This window comes from Lynx canadensis, chromosome E2 (assembly GCF_007474595.2).
Source record: "Lynx canadensis isolate LIC74 chromosome E2, mLynCan4.pri.v2, whole genome shotgun sequence".
NCBI lineage: Eukaryota > Metazoa > Chordata > Mammalia > Carnivora > Felidae > Lynx > Lynx canadensis.
The window spans coordinates 27,147,871-27,170,405 of NC_044317.1; the positions used below are offsets into that span (position 1 = coordinate 27,147,871).

General features: G+C 49.4%; 1 protein-coding gene across 5 annotated transcripts in view; it reads left to right on the forward strand.

The window, feature by feature from the left end:
* Positions 1–344: 344 nt before the first annotated feature.
* The window catches only part of KIFC3 (kinesin family member C3), a 39,598-nt gene continuing 17,407 nt past the window's right edge, over positions 345–22,535 (forward strand). For 2 of the 5 annotated variants that reach the window (XM_030298435.2, XM_030298434.2), the window contains exons 1-4: positions 345–543; positions 3,112–3,254; positions 7,346–7,484; positions 10,510–10,712. In XM_030298435.2, the coding sequence (XP_030154295.1) occupies positions 378–543; positions 3,112–3,254; positions 7,346–7,484; positions 10,510–10,712 (651 nt within the window). In that variant the 5' untranslated portion in view covers positions 345–377. Of the gene's footprint in view, positions 544–650; positions 925–3,111; positions 3,255–7,345; positions 7,485–10,509; positions 10,713–22,535 lie in introns of those variants that run through there. The other 3 variants (XM_030298438.1, XM_030298436.2, XM_032591359.1) reach the window with 3 other exon arrangements.

A 22,535-nucleotide genomic window follows, 5' to 3' on the forward strand; every position in this document is an offset into this window, starting at 1 on the left:
CGGAGGCTGCCAGGCTTCCTGTGGAGGGGCTGAGATGTGAGGTCTCCACAGTGTGCCGCAGACACACCTGACGGGCTCCTCACCCACCTCTGAGCCTCCTACTTGGAAAAAAAAAAAACACCCCGAAATGGTGCAGTGTTCTGTCTGTTTTATCCCACAAGCCCCGGGGATCTTTGGGGTAGGATGGCGGGAGGGGTCGGGGGTGGAATTGCAGTCGGGGCTGCCCTTCTGGGTAACAGGTGACCCTGTTGCGGATGGCGGGCTCCGATCTGCACCCCGCCCCCCCGGGGTGCCGGCCAGCCCGCTTAGTCTCGCCTCCCCTGTTCTGTCCTCAGGCTGCCCGGCGCCCCGACGACGAGGCCGCTGAGCCCCGGGCCATGGTCCCGTCTCGCCGGCCGTGGAACCTGGGAGCCACGCCCTCGCTGCGCGGCCTGTGGAGAGTGGGCCGGGCCCGGGAGCCCGAGCCCGGGATGGCTCGCCCCGCCCCCGCCAGCCCTGCCGCCCGCCCTTTCCCACACACCGGCCCGGGGAGGTTGAGAACTGGTGAGTCCGCATTTTTAAAATGCCTCTTTATTTCCCTTCCTTCCTCCAGATAGCAGCGATGAGGCCGGGCTTTCTCGCAAGTTCCTAGGCTCAGTCAGAGCTGTCAGGTAATTACAGGGTGCCCGGCAGCCCGCGGGCCGGCGCGGAGTCGGAGTCGGGGCGTCAATCTCGCCGGCGCTCCTGCCCCGCGCCCGCCTGTAAAGAGAGGTCCTGGACGCCGAGTTAAACTTCAACGCGGTCGCTGGAGTCGGGGGACAACGCCGCCCAAACCACGCGATCTCCGGCCAGCCGGGTCGGGGCGCTGCGCGGGCGGCCCGTCCTTGGTCCTTGGCCGAGCGCTTGCGGTCTCGCTCCGGTTTCTGCCCACAGCTGGTAAACAAGGTAGGTGAAGTGGCAGCCCGGTGCCCAGCGCGGCACTGACACCTGATCGCGGCCGGCCCGCCCGCGGGGGACGTGAGGAGCGGACCGAAGCCGCGCCGGAGCGTGGCCCCGCGGAGTTTGGGTGCCATGCGCTGGGTTTCAGGTGCCATCTGGGGCGGATCCTGTGGGGGCCCCCTACAGCAAGTGGGCAGTGAAGGAGTTTGAGTCTGGACCCCTGCTGCCCCTTGGGGGAGTGGCCTTCTTTCTGGGTCATGTCCCCTGGTGCCTCACACGCCAATAAGTGAGGCACCTCTGATTTCCAATGCGGACTGGATCATCGGGTCTGGCGCACTGCCCCATGACTGTCTCCTGAGCTGAGCTGGGGCAAGTCATCCTGGAAGTGTGGAGGGACAGAGGGGTCTTCAGTCAAGATGTCTTCAGAGGCTTGCTGTCTGTTGTTCTGACCCCCAGAGGAAGAGGGTTAGATTACCAGCCTGTCTGAACTAGCAAATTCCCTCTGGGCCATCAGATCCAAACCCTCTGATGTACAGAAGGAGAAACTGAGGCCCAGAGAGGGCACACAGCAAACTCCTGTTCAGTTCCTTCTCTCCCACCACTTTGTGCCACTGATGGCAGCCAGAGTGATACTCTACAGAGTTTCTCTGTAGGGGACGGTGAGGCTGGGGATGGCCCCGGGGGGGGGGTCTCTGGAAAAAGCTTGGGCTCTTGGGTCAGATAGCCTCAATTGTCTGGAAGGGGATGAAGATGTACTCCACAAGGTTTTCCTAAGGATTACAAATATAATATGAATGAGTATTGCTTTTCTGGTTAAAAAAAAAAAAGAAAAAAGAAAAGAGCAAAAAGAAAACAAGAAGCAAAAGACGAAAACAGGTTCCTTAGAACACTAAAAAAAAAACCCTTGAAAAATCAAGAACACAGAAAACCCCAGAAAAAGTATAAAAAAGAAAATAAAAATTACCTACAAGATCGTTAGTGAACATTTTATATAGTTCCTTCCAATCTTGTGTATGTGCGCATGCATGCATATAAATGAGTATTATGAAGATACAGACTTAGCCACTTTGAAAATTTAAGACAAAGGTCAAATGAAATCCTGTGTGTGAAATGCTAAGCAGAGTGCCTGCTACTGAGTAGGGTTCCAGCCAGCTTGGTTCCCCCCCTCCCCTGCCCACCCCAGCCCCTCTGTCTCCACCCCCACTCTTATCACTACCTTCAGAGGGATAGTCAAACAGAGGGTGGTGGGTCAGCACATGGGACTGGAATACTGGGTCAGCGTGACCCTGGTCATGTTATTAACCCTTCTCAGTTGTGGTCCTGACGGCCTGCATTTGTGGCCACTTTCTGTGTACCTGGCACAGAGTGAGCGTTTTACATGTGTCATTCCGTTTAACCCTCGCCACGGGACTATGAGCTTGGTTCCTTATCCCCATATTCTTGACAAAGAAACTGAGGATCAGGAAGGGCATTAAGGTCTCGGAAGCGCTTGGCCCAGGATATCATTACCCCCCAGCGCGGTGGCTCTGCAGCTTGCCCCTGTGAGGTGCACCCCCTTTCCCATCCCATCCCACCTCACGAGCTGTGGTGGGGGGTTGAGGTGGGGTGCATGGGATACCCATACCCCACTCAGCTCTTTCCCCCATCCAGTGAGGGAGGCAGTGTGTCAGAGGCTCAAGGGGATGTGCTTTAGCTGGTCCCGAAGATGCTTTTGGAGGCTGCAGGGACCAGGCCACCCGGTGTGGGGTTGGTCTTTATGAAGGCAGGGGAGAAATTGCCACCTAGAGGCAGCCTTGGTAATAAAACCACAGCCCTGAGGTGCACCTCCTGTGAAGGTTGGCACAGCCAGGTTGGTGTCGGCTTCCCTTTGCTGCTCTCTGTAGAGGGTGTTCATGAACGAGCGCCAGCCCCAGAATCCACTGTGGAGGGCGGGGAGCACCCCTCCTGCCCCGGAGGCCTTGGGTGCCTTCCTGAGGAGAAGCTTGGGGTGGCTTTTGGGAAGAAAGGAGCACAGCCCCTGCCTGGTGCCAGGCCTTCCCTCTGAGTAGGTTAGGCGTGTGAGGGCGTGTGAGTCCCTGCTGGCCGCGCCTGGGCCGGCCCGGAGTGTGGGGAAGCAGAACTCAGCCAGGGCCCTGGCCAGCGGTCTTCAGCCGGGGGCCTAGCATCTTACCCATACTCTCTGTCCCGGAACAGGGCGTGGAAAAGATACCCCAGTCAGCGGTGACGAGGACTCCAGTGCCCGAAGCGCAGCTCGCCCGGCCCTAGCTCAGTGCCGGGCCCTCAGTGTGGACTGGGCCGGCCCTGGGAGCCCCCACAGGCTCTACCTGACCGTGCAGGTAAGCACTGGGGCCTTCGGGAAGGTGAGGGCCCAAGCCAGGCTGATGTGTCTTCGCCCTCTGAGCTCCCAGCAGCGGGGTCCCCAGCAGACTCTCTGGGGAAGCGAGCACTGAGAGAGAGCCGGGGACCTGCCTTGGTAAGCTTCTCACAGCACGCAGAGCCCGGATGGAGCAGTTTGCTTTACTGGGTTATCTCAGGGAAAATCGCAGAGCAGATGACAGAAAGCTTTCAGCCACGCCCTGGCTGAGGCGTTAAAGTGAGAACTGCGGGGCCTTCGCTGAGAAGCTCTTAGGAAAACAGGCAGGTTTTGGGGTAGCCGTTAATTCCTACTCAGCATGTTTGTCCGTGGGGCAATACTTGTATTTCCTATTTAACGTGAGGATCCAAAGCCAGACAGAGGACTTTGCCAAAACTTGGATTCTTTTCTCTCGCAGTTATCACCAACTGACTTTCGAAAGACAAATTTTATATATATTTGTATATTTGGTTGTAGAGATCATACATAATGATAGTAATAATAGCTGCTATTTATGGAACACTGGTTTTGAACCAGGCACCGGTGCCATGTATTATATAGCTCACATTAGTACTCATGGTCCTCGTAACAATCTCAAGACACAGCTACTGTTTTATTGGAGGTGTATGGATGAAGTAATGGAGGCCCAGAGAGGTTATGTAACTTGCTACTGGTCCCACAGCAAGCGGGGATCTGAATAGCTAAGCATGACGTGCTCGATAACGTATGGTATAAAAGAATTCACACAGGGATATAACATCTCGAAGCTGAATGTTTTTTCCAGTCCTGCATCTTTTGAGAAATCCACTATTAAGAGTTTGGTGTTTATGTATCTTTCCTATATAATCACTTAATTATATTTATACAATTTTATTATTTATTTTTACAAATTATTTTGTGACTAGCTCTTTCCCTCGACAGGAAATCTGGTGATTTCTTCATGCATGTCAGTATACAGAGAACTACCCCATTCTTTTGAACTGCTTCATAATATTCTACTTCAGGGTTTACCATAGGTTATCTAACTGGTGCTCTGTATTATTTCTGGTTGCAATGAGCTACTTAAATATCGATGCATTCTCACAACTGTGGCTTTGAATAATTTAAGGATGGCACAGGCACTGCACTTTTTAAAGGAATACAGATATTTATGAAGTGCCTCTTCTGTGCCAGGCTCTGCGCTAGGTGCTGGCCCATAACCCAGCGGAGAATTAGACCTGATAGCCTGGCAGGCGTGCCACAAAATAATCAAGTGATCACAAGTGTATGAATGCAAACTGGACAAGGACCATTGACACAGTGATGGAGGATGAATGACCAGAGTCACTTGGGCGGGTTACAAAGCTCCCTGCCCAAGAAAGATTGCACACAAGAGGGCTCACTTTGAAGGGACATGGGCACATGGGGGGCAGGAGGGAGGGGAAACCCAGGTGCCCTTTGAGGGCATATCCTCCCTCATGCAGATGAAAGTCCTGGGCCTGGGCGGCATGTGGCCCCAAGTCCTGATCTGAATGTGGCCCAAAGCTTGATGTGGCTTCAGGAGCAGTCTTGGGCTTCAAGGCTTTTCTTGGCCCTTCTTGTGTGGTTCATCTGCAAACCGAACCAAACAGTCCTTCTTTTATGTTAAGGTCTGCAAGAAAAGCAGGTCTGGTGTGGGAACAGTTAAAGAAACTGGAGAAGCCATTTGTTTTTCCTCTGAGTTGAGCCATTGGTAGTTAAATCGGGAGGTGGTCAGAAACCGGCTGCCTTGAGTTGGGCGGTGGCTCTGTTCTTGAATTTTGATTATGGGGTGTTGGGTTGTGGTTGCTGCTGAGTCCTGGGGTCAGCAGATCTGCTGAGAATCTGTGAGGAGCTCCTGTAAGCAACCAGTTTCCATGTTGGTGTCCTTCTGGGCCCCCATGAGGCTCCATTGTGTTTATAGTTTGCTTCGAGGACAGGGATGTGGGGCTGAAGGAGGGACCCGGGCACTGTGGGGTGAGCAGGTAGGCTTAGTGAACCTCCCCCCTGCCCCAGCCTCTCAAGTAGTTAAAACCTGAGATGCTCCCTCTGAAGGTGCTGCAGAAATCCCCAACCCCCCTGGCGTCCCGGCTGCCCTTCCTGTGGCTTGGCCACCAGGCCAGAAATAGCGTGACCTTTGCTCTGGTCGGCAATTGGAAACTTCCAGCTGCTGCCATTGCCGCCACCGCTGACAATCCTGCTCGTGATGGTGTGGCAGTTGGTCAAAGGGTGGGGACAAAATAAAGTCGGGGGGGGGGAATTTTCCTACATATGAGAGACTGTGCTCGCCACCCTCCCTTCTCAAGTAGAAGGTGAGGTCGAGAGAGAGGGAGTCAGAGACGGTGAACGAGGCTGCTGATGTTGCTCTTTTCCGCTTTTCCATTCTGTTTATTGGATTCGGGGTTACAAAAGTTAAAAAAAAAAAAAAAAAGGAAGAGTGCAGAAAAAGTACAATGCTAGTGGCTACCTGATATTGAGCCCTTTCTGTGTGCCAGAGGCTTTGAGGACTTTGCACAGTTCCTGCAGTTCCCCTTCACACCAGTGGCATCAGGGGGCTAGTACTGTTTCTCTTGTAGGAATGGGGAAAATGAAGCTTCAGAGAAGGTAAGTAACTTGCCCAGAGCCACACAGCTCACCTGAGGCGCAGCCATGTTTCACACCCAGCTCTTGCCGACTCTGGACTCAGAACGTTCTTTTAGACAGAACGTTTGTCTTTTGTTTCCAATACAGTGGGCACAAAGACACCAAAAACGTGTCTGTAGGAGCACCCGGCTGGCTCTCGGTCGCATGAGCGTGCAATTCTTGATCTTGGAGTTGTGAGTTCGAGCTCCCTGTTGGGTGTAGATGACTTAAATAAATAAAACTCAGGGGCGCCTGGGTGGCGCAGTTGGTTAAGCGTCCAACTTCAGCCAGGTCACGATCTCACGGTCCGTGAGTTCGAGCCCCGCATCGGGCTCCGGGCTGATGGCTCAGAGCCTGGAGCCTGTTTCCGATTCTGTGTCTCCCTCTCTCTCTGCCCCTCCCCCGTTCATGCTCTGTCTCTCTCCCAAAAATAAATAAACATTGAAAAAAAAAATTTAAAAAAAAAAAATAAATAAAACTCAAAAAATAAAAAAAAAATGTGTCTGTAATGCCCCTTCCCAGATAATTTCTATTGACATTAAAAAAACAAAACAGAACACTGTAGATGCTTATAAGGCTAAAAATAGGTTCAAAGTGAAATGTAAGGACTCTTTGCCCTTTTCCCCCACATTCTCTTAGTTTCTTTTTACTCCCCCAAAAGTTTAAATGATGCACGTTTCTCCTCCTAGTTGCTGCATCACCTGACCTGCCAGAGACAACCATAGTTTATACAGTTCCCCAGATTTTTTTCAAGGCCTGTTTTATTTCTCTTATCCTCAAATGGGATTGCACTTTGCATGCGGTTCTGCGGCTTGCTTTGGATGTCTTTCTGTGTGAGCTGCAGGTGATCGTCTCCAGATGACTCTTTCTGCCCCTCCCTTCTCTCTCTCCCTGCCTGTCCACCTGTCTGTTCCTCCTTCTTGGCCTCGGTTTCTCCTTGACCAGGAGATGGGGGGCATGGGCTTCCCCTGCTTGTGCGGATTTGTGTGCCCCCCTCTTGGCAGTCTCGAGCTGGGGGCAGCTGACGTCGCGGCGGGTGTTGCCCTGAGATTGCCGTGTGCCTGGTGGGGCTGGACAGCCCTGTGAATGGTGGGGCTGTGGGCCCGCAGCGAGTAGGCTGCTGCACTGGTGACTCCCGCCCCACAGAGCCTGCAGGGACAGCCCAGTGAGCTTCACCTGAGAACTTCTAAGTGCCCCAGACCCTTCTTTGCCAGTGCAGATAGCTGGCTGCCGAATGGGGGCCAAGAGAATGCACTGCCACTGTCCTGTCGTGGCATCTGGGCACATTTCCTTCCAGACCCCAGGCCTCATTGTCCTCACCCACTCACACAGCAAGGGCTGGGTCCCTGTGCCCGGGATGCTCCCAGCTCCAGGAGCACACCATCCGCAGGCTCAAGGGGGTCCCCTCCCGCCTGTAGTCCCCTTCACGTGAGGATTCTGGTTGTGTCTTGGCAGCAAGCCCTGCTGGACAAGGGGTGCGAGAACAAGAGTCAGGGGACGAAAGAAGAGAAGCTCCTGAAGAGGCAGGCGCCGGGCCCCAGGCGGGACCGGGAGGCCCAGGAAGCTGGTGGCGCCATGAATGTAGAGAAAACAGGTAAAGGAGGTCTGCCCGCCAACCTGGAATAGCCCTCGCTAAAGCTGGCACTGGCAGGGAGGCTGCTGTGGCATTTGGACTGTCCTCACACCCTGTCCTCCTCACCTGGAGGTGGCCCAGCCAATGCCTGGCCACCTTGACATGGAACTCAGAGACCCCGGCCTGCCCATCCCACTCCAGGGATACCCTCCTCCCACTGCCCGTAGGGCCCCACCAGTGATAAGAGGCTTTGGCCCGTGTGGGCTGGGGTTGAGTTTCCCTGCTTTTTGTCTTTTCCCCAGTGCTTGTCAAAAGCAGGCCAAGGGTGGCAGCCTCAAAGACGCCACGGCCTGTGGAGAGAAGCCTGACCCCATCCCCTTTATCTGTGGATGCGTCAGGGACCCAGAGGCTCTAGGACAGGGCTTTGCTCTGCTCCCTCAAGGCCAGGGTCGAGGAGCCGGTGGCTCCATTCTTCTCTGACCAGGATGACTGGTTCTGGAAGATTCTATGGACCCCCTTTGTGGGGCTTCTCCAGCTCAGGGAAACCTGAGCTCAGTAACTGGGGAAAAAGCATCCTCAGGAGCCCAAAAGGAAGGCCAAGACTGTGTGGAGAAAAAGCAGCTGGTCTTTCCCCTGTTCTCTTCCTCCCGTCACCAGGGGTCGATCTGTGTTTCTGAATTTGCTGTGTGGTGGAAGGAGCCACTCCCTTCTCTGGGGTTGTCCCAGAGCTGCAGTCGCCTGTCTGGCATTCAGGGACAGGTGTTGGGGTCTGGCTGAGGTGTGGGCAGACAGGACTTGGGAAGGGGTGAGCTGTCCAGCCAGTCAGATCGGCTCTCCCAGTTTGTGGAGAAGAGAGAGACCAGTTTCTGTCAAGGGGGTGGACTGAGCCTTGTCAGTGGGGCTGGGGCCAGACTTCCGTCTTCCTGAGCCTAAGGCACAGTGAGCAGGCAGGGTCTCTGAGGCATGCTCTCTTTAAAACTTGCACTGACATCCGACCCGCTGAGAGGCATGTGGCCTTCTCAGGGCCAAGTCCCATTCACTCCCTGGCCCCCAAGTGCCTCTTTGACCTCACCTCTCCCTCCCTCCTCTGGCCTTCCCTTAGCTTCTTCAAGGTCTTTTCTCCCCTAGCAAGTGCTCTCTAGGCCCTGTTTCAGCTCCCCTGGCTGTGCCCCTCTGCTGGGGTCAGGATGAACCCCCGTGTGGGCTCCAAGGGCGTCTCAGAACCTTCCGAGTGTCCTGGACGAGAAGGACTATTCTGTGTCTTGTTCCAGCCCTATGGTCTGTGGGATGACGCTCACTCACTTCTATGCATCCTTCATGGATCCCAGGCTCCTTTCCCAAGGTTGCCTCACTGGGACCATTGTCCCCACTTCACAAAGGAAGACCCCCAAGCCCCCCCTCCCCACACCCCCATCTCCCAGGTGGCAGAGCGAGCTCTCAGGACCTAGAGCCCTGGTGTGTTCCCCACCACACCATGGCAGTCTGCAAAGGGCTGAGGGCCACGCTGGTCACATGCTGCTCATGGCAGCCTCGTGTGCAGGCCTGGAAGCATCCACCTGACCTTACTCTCTCTAGAACAGATAGCAGAAGCTTGGCCAACTGTGTATGATATGCATGCTGTGTCACATGCAGGCCACACTGCCAGGGCCACTAGCCAACCGGTAACTGAGCCTGCTCCAGCTCTCCAGAGGGTCTCGAGTCGAAGCTATTCTGAGGGATTGTGAGGAAGGGAAAAGCCAGCCCGTGTGTGCTTTACTTGCCCTCTTGAGAGTGGGGCCCGAGATCCCTCAGGGTCTACCCTCCTGGGAGCAGGGCTGTGACATCCCACCCAGCCCGGAAACTCTATTGTGGCTTCTCTGAAGTCTCAGTGAGCGCACTTGCTGCCTCCCGGTGGGTTGAAGCTGCCAGCAGGGTGTGTGACTTCAGGTGCAGAGTCTGGGGGCCCTCCAGTCCTGCCCCATAGGGCTCTGGCTCCTGGGATGTAGCGTGGGGGAGCCCCGAAGCCTGGCTGCCCTCAGACTGGAGGCTTGGAGACAGCAGGTGCCACTTGTCACACCTTGGACCCTTCTTTCTGCCTCCTGGGGCTTTGGTTGGGTCCCAGTTCAGGCTGCCCAAGGGGAGAGGCAGATCTCCTGCCTTCAGAGCCTCTCCTCTACCCCACTCCTGCACACCCCCTGCTCCCCACCTGCAGAGACCACGAGCGTTCTTGGTATCCTCCAGGCAAGCTATGACAGGCATCCCAAGCCCTATTGGCACATCGTGGCCCTTGATTCTGTCTTTGTCCTTCCGTCAGTCTGTCTGTTTCTCTCCTGCTCCTGGTGACAGGACAGTGGAAGGCCGTGGGAGGAGGAGGATTCAGGCTGAGGTACCACCCTCTCCCGCTGGTATTTATCACTTTGTCGTGCCTGTGCAGTCCCTGTGCTCAGCGCAGGTGTCGGCCCCAGAGCGGGCCTGGCTGTGTTGCTGCTCACATGCTGTGTCTGTCTCTGTGCGTCCTGGTCTGGCTGCCCCTTGCACACGCACACCCTCCCCTTGCCCCTTCTCTGTGTGCAGGTGACCACTCCCTGCAGAGGTCAGGGCACAGGCTGGGGAGCCTCTGCCTCTCTTCTGTACTCTAGAGGGGGTTTGGGGTTTAAAGAAATCACGTTTTCCCCCAAGAATAGTGTTTTCTGGGGAGAGAACCCGGACTCTTAATCAGCTGTTGCCAGAAGGCATGTCTTTCTCAGCTGCGATTCCTTGCGGCCTGGCCACAGGGAGGGTATCGCCCATCAGACCTCGGACACATACTTTGAAGGGAGTCTAGGGCGAAAGTCTCTTGCCTCAGTCCTTATCCAGGCAATTCTGTCTCCCAGAAGCTGCCCGCTGAAGCGGCTTCCTCCAGGGCCTGCCCCGGCCAACCCACGCCGCTGCCGCCCCCAGCCCTCGCCCCGCTGGCTTGCATCCCCTCCCCATCCCTGACGGTCTGCCCTGCCGTGACGGGCCCCCTCTCCTCATCCAGGGTGGGTCCTCTGCTGTCCTTTCTGATCGGCCACTACTTTGCTCATAGGTGGGCGGCTCTTTGGCAGCGGGAGGTGCTCGAGCCTGGCGGGGCCGCCAGGTGCAGCCCCCATGGTGCATAGGATGGTGGAGGCCATGTCCCAGCTGCAGGAGGAGAAAGCCCGGCTACAGGAGGAGCTGGCAGCCCTACAGGAGAGGCTGGCCCTCCGAGACAGTGACCAGCAAGCCACATCCACCCAGCTGCAGAATCAGGTACCTGGGGAGGATGGGATGGGCAGAGGCCACTCCCCCCCGTGGAGCAGATCAGAGGACACTGCGTGGGCCGCTCGGAACCAACCCACCGGGCGGCCGACGTGATGGACAGATAGGGTCTCCTCTCTCGGCTCAGGAATGCATGAGGGGGGCAAGGTGGCAAGAGTCAGAGGCCTGGGTCTCCCATCCTGCTCATCCTTGTGCCCCATTCCTCGTGGTTCCGGGGGGCCAGGACGTGCCTCTCCAGGAGTGACAGGCTGTGTGTGTAGATGTGAGGGAAGCAGGGAGGTACGGGGTCGCTCCCAGCCCTCAGGCCGGTGCCGAGTCCACCCCATCTTATTCGGTGCCTTGGACTGGGCAGTCCAAGTGGACAAAAGTCACTGCAGTGGTCACCCCAGGGAAAACTGGTAGGAAAGGAGAGGCTGGTGTGAGTGCCTGTGGGAGGAGAAGCATTCAGACTCTGGAAGCCAGGGAGGGCCTCAAGTTTATGCTGGCGAGTGCTGTCTCCTTCCTCGGCTGGTCAGGACATTCGGGACCTCGGCTGCATGCCCTGTGGGACTGACCGTGGGCCCTCCTTCCCCACTTGCACGTGGACCCCGAGGCCCCTTTCCAGAGGTTCAGCTCCCCACACCCGTGGCCAGTGTCTGTCTTTTGTGTCTGTCTGAACTTTCCCACTTCCCCAAGGTCCCCCCACCCTCTCTCTACATCATCTCTGCCTTGGATCTGTGCCCTGAGCTGTGGGCCCAGGACTCTCTGTTGACGGGCCCGCCTTCAGCTGGAGCCAAGTTCTTGCTCTGTGGTTACCCACCATGTGGACCTTTTGCTTGGGGAGACATCACAGAATACTGTGACTTGTTCTCAGTTCCAGGGAGCAGCAGATTCTTTTTATGCATTTTTAATTTTTATTTTTTAAAGAGGGAGGGAGAAAGAGGGAGCAGGGGAGGGGCAGAGAGAGAGTGAGAGAGAATCCTGAGTAGGCTCTATGCTGTCAGCGTGGAGCCTGATGCAGGGCTCGATCTCATGAACCGTGAGATCATGACCTGAGTTGAAATCAAGAGTCAGATGCCTAACCCACTGAGCCACCCAGGCGCCCCTATGCATTTTTTAATGTAGGATTTTTCCCGCAGCTTACGGATGTATCCTCTTCTCCGGAACTATCTGTTCTGACCACTTGTTCCTTGCTGGGTTAGGTGGGCCTCCTTGGGGCATCCCTAGTGCCCTGTGTCTCCTTCATACACTGACCCCATTGTTTGCTGCCTCTGGGCCTGTCTGCCTCACTCTCAGGGGCTCTTCTAGGCAGGGTGATACACTAGCTTTGTGTCACTGTTGCTTCCTTCGGTGCCTGCCTGCCTCTCTCCCTCAGCTGTTTGCTGAGTGCGCGGTGTGCCCTGGGCACCAGGCTAACCACTGGGGATGTCCAGGTGGGCAGGTGTGCTCTGGCCTGTGGAGGCTATGGTCTAAGGGAGGACAGACATTTGTTACATGTACCCATGTGAAGTTAGAAGAGCGACAAGGGCTCTGCAGGTGGGCACACACACAGGGCATGAGGGCTTGTACCAGAGGCCTTTGTGAGGGACATCAGGGCCTGGCGGGGAGGTCAGGGACAGCCTCCTTGAGAAAGTGGTGCTGGAGCCAAGGTGTGGCACAAAGCAGAGGAAGGGGGTTCTAAGCTAAGGGAATAGTCTGTGCAAAGGGACTGTGGCAGGAGGAGCAAGATATAGGGGCAGAACCAAAGCTTGGGTAGCCCTGTGGGACTGGGGGCTCGTCCAGGGCCCACCCCACAGGGCACGCCTGGCCCGTGGCAAGAGCTTATCCGCAGCTCTTCCTTCCTTGACCTTCTCCAAGATAGACTGTCCAGGCAGTTAATTTTTGAAATAAGTTTTTTTTTTTTTAAAGAGGTTTACTGAAATATAACTCACATACCATACAATTCACCCCTTTAAGGTGCACAATTTAAATATATTAAGTATATTGAGATGGTGATACCACCATCACCATCATCCAATGTCAGAACATTTTCATTACCCTAAAAAAGCCTAGTCACCCTCCTTTCCCCCTCCCCCCACAACCCCTGGCAACCGCAGATCTGCTTTCTGTTTGTGTGGACTTGCCTTTCCTGAACATTTCATGTAAATGAAATCATAACCATGTGTGGCTTTTTGTGACTTTAAATGAATTAAAAAAAAACATTTTTTCCCTTTCATTAGCAAAGTTGGCTTACTTTTTAGAGGGGAAGTTGAAGGTGAAGGATCTTGGCCTTTTTGTGGTCTTTGTGCCCCCAGGTCTGCAGATATCCCCAGCCCCTGTCCTCTCCCATCCCCAGCCCCTCTGGATGATTGAGAGAATTCAGAATGGTTCTCCGTCTTTGCTCAGGCTTTATCCTTGAACTTCTGACTGCCAGCTCTTTTCTGAAAACTTCAGGGGGTGCACCTGAAATTCCAGGTCCCTGAGCTACTCTTCGGAAGGTCCTACTCTGTGGAGCTATGTTCAACCACATGGGCCGGGAGCCAGGTTCAAATCCTGACTTTGGACACTACACAGTTTCAGCTGTGGGACCTTGGGCTGGTTAATTACCACTCTGCACCTCAGTTTCCTCATCTGTCAGGTGGACATAAAAGCACCTGATGAGATGATCCAGTATTGTGGTTGTTGCTACCAGCACCGCCATCTTTACTGGGAAGAGTTTTGGATTTGGAACCACACAAACAGGGTTCTAGTCCTGGCTGTGCCACTCGCTAGCTGTGCGGCGGTAGGAAGTGACTTCCTCTCCGAGCCTTCGTTTACCATTCTCTAAACTGGGACTAATCAATGTTGCTTCATGGTTATTGGACAGATCAATTGTGAGACTGGACAGAAAAATGGGTGATAAACTGTAAAGTGCTATTGCCTCGTGAGGTATTACTTCTGTGTGCTCTGGTCTTCTGTCTGCCTCACTGTGGTTTGACACAGATTGACCTTCCTCCTCCTCTAAGAAGAAAAGCCTATCAGTGGGGGACACTCTGCCTCACTGCCATGGTGCCTTATTCCCAACCTTTTCCAGACTTGCCTTCTGGGTGTGGCTGTTCCTGAAAGACAGGGTAGCCTAGTAGTTGAGTTTGAGGGCCCTGTAGTGGGGGTGGTCACTCAGACCCAAGTTTAATCCTAGGTCCACCACTTAGTGGTCAGGTGACCTTGAGCAAGCTGCTTAACTAAGGCTTTCACCTCACCCCACCCCACTCTGAACCATGTCAGAGTTCGCGGTCAGACTTGAAAACACTTTAAACCAAGTCCTTGGCAACCTCCAAATTATCCTTGGTGACTCTGATATCCCTGTGGCCATAATCTTGGGACCAAAAGGGCATATAAAAAGCCACCTTAACTAAGGCTTAATCTCTTGGAATCTCAATTTCTCTTCCTGTAAAGTGGGGATGATAATAGTGTCTACCTCATAGAATTGGGGATTCGAAGTGATGATCTCAGGAAGTCCTGTACCATGCTGGCAAAGCTGACTCAGGAAATGGGGCTGCCATTATCACTGTTGGAACCTGGGCTTGTGGGGGCGGTGGGAGTCTTTTGAGGCTTATGCACTGATAAGTGTCAGATGGCGATAGCTGTATTTACCAGGAGCCCACCGTGCTCCTTGTGGGGAGCACGCGGGCCCAGGTCCTCAGTGCTCAGGAGGACCCAAGCCACAGAGGCCACTGGTCTTGGTCTGGCAACAGGAGAGAGACCGCGGCTGGTCTGGATGACCCTCCCTGATGTTGGCAACTATAGCCCCGGGCCACATGCTATAGCTCCCCTCCCCTTTTGTGGATGTGCCTGGAGCAGTGGCCTCCACACTCCCAAGGCCCTGCCAGTGTTACACATTCCCAGACTGGCCACACCCCCCCACCTTAATGCCCCTGAACCTCCAGATAGAAGCTTAAAAAACTGCTCAGAGACCACAGGCTGGTAGACTAGATGAAGCCTTCAAGTGTGTCTGATTTGTTTGCCTTTTTTTTCTTTTTAACCATTAAAAAATTGTGGTAGAATACGCATAACAGAAAATTTATCACTTTAGCCATTTATTCATTCATTTATTTATTTATTTATTTAATTTTATTTTTTAAATTTACGTCCCAATTAGTTAGCATATAGTGCAACAATGACTTTAGGAGCAGATTCCTTAATGCTCCTTACCCATTTAGCCCATCCCCATCCCACACCCCCTCCAGTAACCCTCTGTTTGTTCTCCACATTTAAGAGTCTCTTATGTTTTGTCCCCCTCCCTGTTTTTATATTATATTTGCTTCCCTTCACTTGTGTTCATCTGTTCTGTGTATTAAAGTCCTCATGAGTGAAGTCATATGATATTTGTCTTTCTCTGACTAATTTCAATTAACATAATAACTTCTAGTTCCATCCATGTAGTTGCAAATGGCAAGATTTCATTCTTTTTGATTGCCTATGGACATTTGGGCTCTTTACATATTTTGGCTATTGTTGACAGTGCTGATATAAACATTGGGGTGCATGTGTCCCTTTGGAAAAGCATACCTGTATCCCTTGGATAAATATCTAGTAGTGCAATTGCTGGGTAATAGGGTAGTTCTATTTTTAATTTTTTGAGGAACCTCTATACTGTTTTCCTCAAAATGGCAGCCCCATTTTCTGAGTCAGCTTTGCCAGCATGGTACAGGACTTCCTGAGATCATCACTTCGAATCCCCAATTCTATGAGGTAGACACTATTATCATCCCCACTTTGCAGGAAGAGAAATTGAGATTCCAAGAGATTAAGCCTTAGTTAAGGTGACTTTTTATATGCCCTTTTGGTCCCAAGATTATGGCCACAGGGATATCAGAGTGGCTGCACCAAGTTGCCTTCCCACCAACAATGCAAAAGACATCCTCTTTCTCTGCATCCTTGCCAACATCTGTTGTTGCCTGAGTTGTTAATGTTAGCCATTCTGACACACGTGAGGTGGTATCTCATTGTGGTTTTCATTTGTATTTCCCTGATGATGAGTGATGTTGAGCATTTTTTCATGTGTCAGTTGGCCATCTGGATGTCTGCTTTGGAGAAGTGTCTATTCATGTCTTTTGCCCATTTCTTCACTGGATTATTTGTTTTTTGGGTGTTGAGTTTGATAAGTTATAGATTTTGGATACTAACCCTTTATCTGCTATGTTGTTTGCAAATATCTTCTCCCATTGCATCGGTTGCCAAAAGTTTTGCTGATTGTTTCCTTCACCGTCCAGAAGCTTTTTATTTTGATGAGGTCCCAGTAGTTCATTTTTGCTTTTGTTTCTCTTGCCTCCGGAGATGTGTTGAGTAAGAAGTTGCTGCAGCCAAGATCAAAGAGGTTTTTGCCTGCTTTCTCCTCGAAGATTTTGAAGGCTTCCTGTCTTACATTTAGGTCTCTCATCCATTTTGAGTTTATTTTTGTGTATGGTGTAAGAAAGTGGCCCAGGTTTATTTTTTTTGCATGTCGTTGTCCCGTTTTCCCAGCACTGCTTGCTGAAGAGACTGTCTTTATTGCATTGGATATTCTCTCCCGCTTTGTCAAAGATTAGTTGGCCATGCATTTCTGGGTCCATTTCTGGGTTCTGTATTCTGTTCCATTGATCTGAGTGTCTGTTCTTGTGCCAGTACCATACTGTCTTGATGATTACAGCTTTGTAGTATAGCTTGAAGTCCGGGATGGTGATGCCTCCTGTTTTGGTTTTCTTTTTCAAGATTGCTTTGGCTATTCGGGGTCATTTCTGGTTCCATACAAATTTTAGAATTGTTTGTTCTAGCTCTGTGAAGAATGCTGGTGTCATTTTGATAGGGATTGCATTGAATATGTAGATTGCTTTGGGTAGTATCGACATTTTAACAATATTTGTTCTTCCTATCCAGAAGCAGGGAATCTTTTTTCATTTTTTTGTGTCTTCTTCGGTTTCTTTCATAAGCTTCCTATAGTTTTCAGTGTGTAGATTTTTCACCTCTTTGCTTAGATTTATTCCTAGGTATTTTATGGGTTTTGGTTCAATTGTAAATGGGATTGATTCCTTGATTACTCTTTCTGTTGCTTCATTATTGGTGTGTAGGAATGCAACCGATTTCTGTGCATTGATTTTATATCCTGCAACTTTGCTGAATTCATGAATCAATTCTAGAAGTTTTTTGGTGGAATCTTTTGGGTTTTCCACGTAGAGTATCATGTCATCTGTGAAGAGTGAAAGTTTGACTTCCTCCTGGTCGATTTGGATGCCTTTTATTTCTTTGTGTTGTTTGATTGCAGAGGCTAAGACTTCCAGTACTGTGTTGAATAACAGTGGCGAGAGTGGACATCCCTGTCTTCTTCCTGACCTTAGGGGGAAAGCTCTCAGTTTTTCCCCATTGAGGAGGATATTAGCATTGGGTTTTTCATATATGGCTTTTACTATCTCGAAGTATCATCCTTCTTTCCCTACTTTCTTGAGGGTTTATATCAAGAAAGGATGCTGTATTTTGTCAAATGCTTTCTCTGCATCAGTTGAGAGGATCATGTGGTTCTTGTCCTTTCTTTTATTGATGTGATGAATTATGTTGATTGTTTTGCAGATAGTGAACCAGCCCTGCATCCCAGGTATAAATCCCACTTGGTCGGTCATTGTGAGTAATTTTTTTAATGTATTGTTGGATCCGGTTGGCTAATATCTTCTTGAGGATTTTTGCATCCATGTTCATCAGGGAAATTGGTCTATAGTTCTCCTTTTTAGTGGGGTCTCTGTCTGGTTTTGGAATCAAAGTAATGCTGGCTTCATAGAAAGATTTGGAAGTTTTCCTTCCATTTCTATTTTTTGGAACAGTTTCAAGAGAATAGGTGTTAACTCTTCCTTAAATGTTTGGTAGAATTCCCCTGGAAAGCCATCTGACACTGAACTCTTGCTTTTTGGGAGATTGTTGATTACTAATTCGATTTCTTTACTGGTTATGGGTCTGTTCAAATTTTCTATTTCTTTCTGTTTCAGTTTTGGTAGCGTATATGTTTCTAGGAATTTGTCCATTTCTTCCAGATTGCCCATTTTATTGGCGTATAATTGTTCATAATATTCTCTTGTTATTGTTTTTATTTCTGCTGTGTTGGTTGTGATCTCTCTTCTTTCATTCTTGATTTTATTTGGGTCCTTTCCTTTTTCTTTTTGATCAAACTGGCTAGTGGTTTATCAATTTTGTTAATTCTTTCAAAGACCCAGTTTCTGGTTTCATTGATTTGTTCTACCATTTGTTTGATTTTTGGTTTTGATAGTATTAATTTCTGCTCTAATCTTTATTATTTCCTGTCTTCTGCTGGTTTAGGGTTTTATTTGCTGTTCTTTTTCCACTTCTTTAAGGTGTAAGGTTAGGTTGTGTACCTGAGATCTTTCTTCCTTCTTTAGGAATGCCTGGATTGCTATATACTTTCCTCTTATGACTGCCTTTCCTGCGTCCCAGAGGTTTTGGGTTGTGGTATAATCATTTTCATTGGCTTCCATGAACTTGTTAATTTCCTCTTTAACTTCTTGGTTAGCCCATTCATTCTTTAATAGGATGTTCTTTAGTCTCCAAGTATTTGTTATCTTTCCAAATTTTTTCTTGTGGTTAATTTCGAGTTTCATAGCGCTGTGGTCTGAAAATATCTCGATCTTTTTGTACTTGTTGAAGGCTGTTTTGTTTCCTAGTATGTGGTCTATTCTGGAGAACATTCCATGGGCACTGGAGAAGAATGTATATTCTGCTGCTTTAGGATGAAATGTTCTGAATATATCTGTTAAGTCCATCTGGTCCAGTGTGTCATTCAAAGCCATTGTTTCCTTGTTGATTTTTTGATTAGATGATCTGTCCATTACTGTGAGTGGAGTGTTGAAGTCCCCTACTATTATGGTGTTACTATCAATGAGTTTCTTTATGTTTGTGATTAATTGATTTATATATTTAGGCTATCCCACATTTGGAACATAAATGTTTACAATTGTTAGGTCTTCTTGGTGGATAGACCCCTTGATTATGATATAATGCCCTTCTGCATCTCTTGGTACAGTCTTTATTTTAAAGTCTAGATTGTCTGATATAAGTATGGCTACTCTGGCTTTCTTTTGGTGACCATTAGCATGATAGATGGTTCTCCATCCCCTTACTTTCAATCTTAAGGTGTCTTTAGGTCTAAAGTGGGTCTCTTGTAAACAGCATATAGATGGATCTTATTTTCTTATCCATTCTGTTACCCTATGTCTTTTGATTGGAGCATTTAGTCCATTGATGTTTAGAGTGAGTACTGGAAGATATGAATTTATTGTCATTATGTTGCTTGTCGAGTTGGAGTTTCTGGTGGTGTTCTCTGGTCCTTTCTAGTCTTTGTTGCTTTTGGTCTTTATTTATTTGTTGTTTTTTTTTTCATCTTTTCTCCCCTCAGAGAGTCCCCCTTAAAATTTCCTGCATGGCTGGTTTAGTGGTCACAAACTCCTTTAACTTTTGTTTGTCTGGGAAACTTTTTCACTCTCCTCTATTTTGAATGACAGCCTTGCTGGGTAAATAATTCTTGGCTGCATATTTTTCTGATTCAGCACATTGAATATATCCTGCCACTCTTTTCTGGCCTGCCAAGTTTCTGTGGATAGGTCTGCTGCAAACCTGATCTGTCTTCCGTTGTAGGTTAAGGACTTTTTTCCCCTTGCTGCTTTCATGATTCTTTCCTTGCTTGAGTATTTTGTGAATTTGACTATGATATGCCTTGTTGATTGATGGTCGGCTTTTGTTGAATCTAATGGGAGTCCTCTGTGCTTCCTGGATTTTGATGACTGTGTCTTTCCCTGGGTTAGGAAAGTTTTCCGCTATGATTTATCCATATAACCCTTCAACCCCTATTTCTCTCTCCTCCTCTTCTGAGACCCTTATGATTCTGATGTTGTTTCTTTTTAATGAGTCACTGATTTCTCTAATTCTTAAATCATGCTTTAATCTCCCTCTTTTTTTCTGCTTCATTATTCTCTATAATTTTGTCCTCTGTATTGCTACTTCTCTGTTCTGTCTCATCCATTCTTGCCTCAGTGGCCTCCATTCAAGATTGCAGCTCAGTTATAGCATTTTTTATTTCATCCTGACTAGCTTTTACTTCTTTTCTCTCCGCAGAAAGGGATTCTAATCTGTTTTCGACTCTAGCTAGTATTCTTATTATCATGATTCTAAATTCTGGTTCAGACATCTTGTTTGTATCTGTGTTGGTTAAGTCCTTGGCTGTCGTTTCTTCCTGCTCTTTCTTTTGGGGTGAATTCCTTCATTTTGTCACTTTGAAGGGAGAAAAGGAATTAATGAGTTAGAAAAAATTAAAATTAAAAAATTAAACACACACACACAAAATCAAATAAATGATGCTAGCTCCTAGGTGTGTTTTGGTCTGGATGTTGAAAGTGGCTTGATAGGTTAGAGAAAAAAGGGGGGGAAAAGGAAATTGTTTGAAAATTTGAAAAAATGAATACACTGAAGTAGACTAAAGTGAAATGATGGAAGTAAAATAGAATTTGAAAAAATTTACACAAAAGTAAAAAATATAGTAGAAAAAAATGAAAGAATATTTTTAATAAAAATTGAAAATAAAAATGATTTTTTTCTCTTTCTGTATTCAAGAAAAAGAAAGGAAAAAGAGAAAAAAGAAAAAGAAAGAAAATTGAATAGATGGACCGGTAACAGACTGAAATGCCACTGCAATTACTTCATTTTCATCTAGAAGTCAAACTATGAAGCACTTTATAGTTCGTAAACTAAGCAGGTGGAGAGACTTGTGTTCCTGAAGAGCGAGGTTGGCCCAGTTGGGCGGGGCTTAGTGTAATGGCTCTGTTCTTCACTAGATGGCGCTGCTTAGTTTACTGGGGTGGATTGTGGTGGCGCTTATAGGTGCGTATGCTCATGCGCAGGAGCGGTGAAAATGGCATCAGCCAGCTACCCATTCTCTAGTATCGGAACTCTGTTCTCCCAGATTAGCAATTGTGCACCTGTACTTTGTCTTCAGCTTCCCTCCACCCCCCCCACCCCGCTTTTTCACAGTCTGTGACCAAGCCCCAGGCAGCACCTCCCTCCTGAGTTTTGTCTCAGATGTGGCTGTTTTTCTCATCCTCTTTCTTCTGAGGGACTGCGGCTTTGACCTGCTTCTTCCCTCTGCAGAGGGTCTCACTGAGCAATGGCCAGGTGCTGGCCACACCCAGGAATGTTTGCAGGACCGTGCCTGCTGCTGGTGCCCAGACAGTGTGGCCAGGTGCCAGCCCTCCCCAGAAAAAATTTGCGAGATAGTGTACCAGCAGCGTTTCAGGGATTATGGAAAATCACAACACGCATCTGGCACCAAGCTTCACCCATAACGACCTTGTTCCAGCACCAGCGATGTGGTTGTTCTCTGGGGTGTGCTGGGACCAGGTGGCCTCACAGTCTCTACCAAATGTCCTTCCAGCAGTGGAACCGCTTCTCTCTGGCCCGAGAACCTCCCGGACCCCACTCTGCTCCTGGGGACTCGTCCTTCCCACCAGAGCACCACCAGGTATCGAGCTGCGGAGTTTCAGACTCGGCGCTCCCCCTGTTATAGTCTTAATGGAATTTAAACCCTCTTCTTTCTCTTTTCTCTCTTAGTTCAGTCCCTGTGGCTGTTTCCACTTTTCTACTTTCTCTTTAGCTGCTTTTGGAGGGTGCTTCTCCCATATTCTCCTCCCCCGCCTCCATCCTCTCTCCATGTGCAAAAGCGGCTCCCTGCCCTCCACGGCTTCTCTCTCCCCAAGTTCACCTCTCTGTGCCAGGTACCTGCTGAATTTTGTGGTTTAGGTTGTGCAGATTGTTGTGTTAATCCTCAGATCATTTTTCTAGGTGTGCAGGATGGTGTAGTGTTGGTCTGGCTGTATGTCATGGATGCAAGACACACAAAAAAACTTCCATGCTGTTCCGCCATCTTGGCTCCCCCTCCCATCTTAACCATTTTTAAGTGTATAGTTCATTGGTATTAAGTATATTCACATTGTTATTCATGTTGCAAACCTGAAACTGTTCCCATTAAATACTAACTTCCCCCTCCCCCCTCCTCCAGCCCCTGGCACCCACCATTCTACTTCCTGTCTCTATGAATGTAGCTCTTCCTGGTACTTAATATAAGCGGGATCACAGTATTTGTCTTTTGGTGACTGGCTCATTTCCCTTAGCATAATGCTTTCCAGGTTCATCCATGTTATTGCAAATGGCAGGATTTCCTGTTTTTAAAGCAGAATAATATTCCATCGTATGGATATACCACACTTTGCTTATCCTTTCATTCATCAGTGGACACTTGGTCTGCTACCACATTGTACCTATTGTGAATAATGCTGCTATGAACATGGGTGTGCAAATATCTCTTTGAGACCCTGCTTTGAATTCCTTTTGGGCAAATACCCATAAGTGGAATGGCTAGATCATATGGTAGTTCCAGTTAAAATTTTTTGAGGAATCCACCATACTGTTTTCCACAGCAGGTACACTGTTTGACATTCCCACCAGCAGTGGGACAAAGGTTCTAATTTCTCCAGATTCTCATCAGTATTTGTTATTTTCTGAGGGTTATTTTTTTTAACTAATAGCCATCATAATGGGTTGAAGTGGTATTTTATTGTGGCTTTGATTTGCATTTCCCTAATGATTAGTCATATTGAGCATCTTTTCATGTGCTTATTGGCCATGTGTATATCTTCCTTGGAGAAATGTCCATTCAAGTCCTTTGCCTGTCTTGAATTGGGGTTTTTGGGGTGGAGTTGTAGGGGTTCTCTCTGTATTCTGAATATTAACCCCTTATCAGTATACGATTCACAGATAGTTTTTTCCATTCCACAGAGTACCTTTCTACTC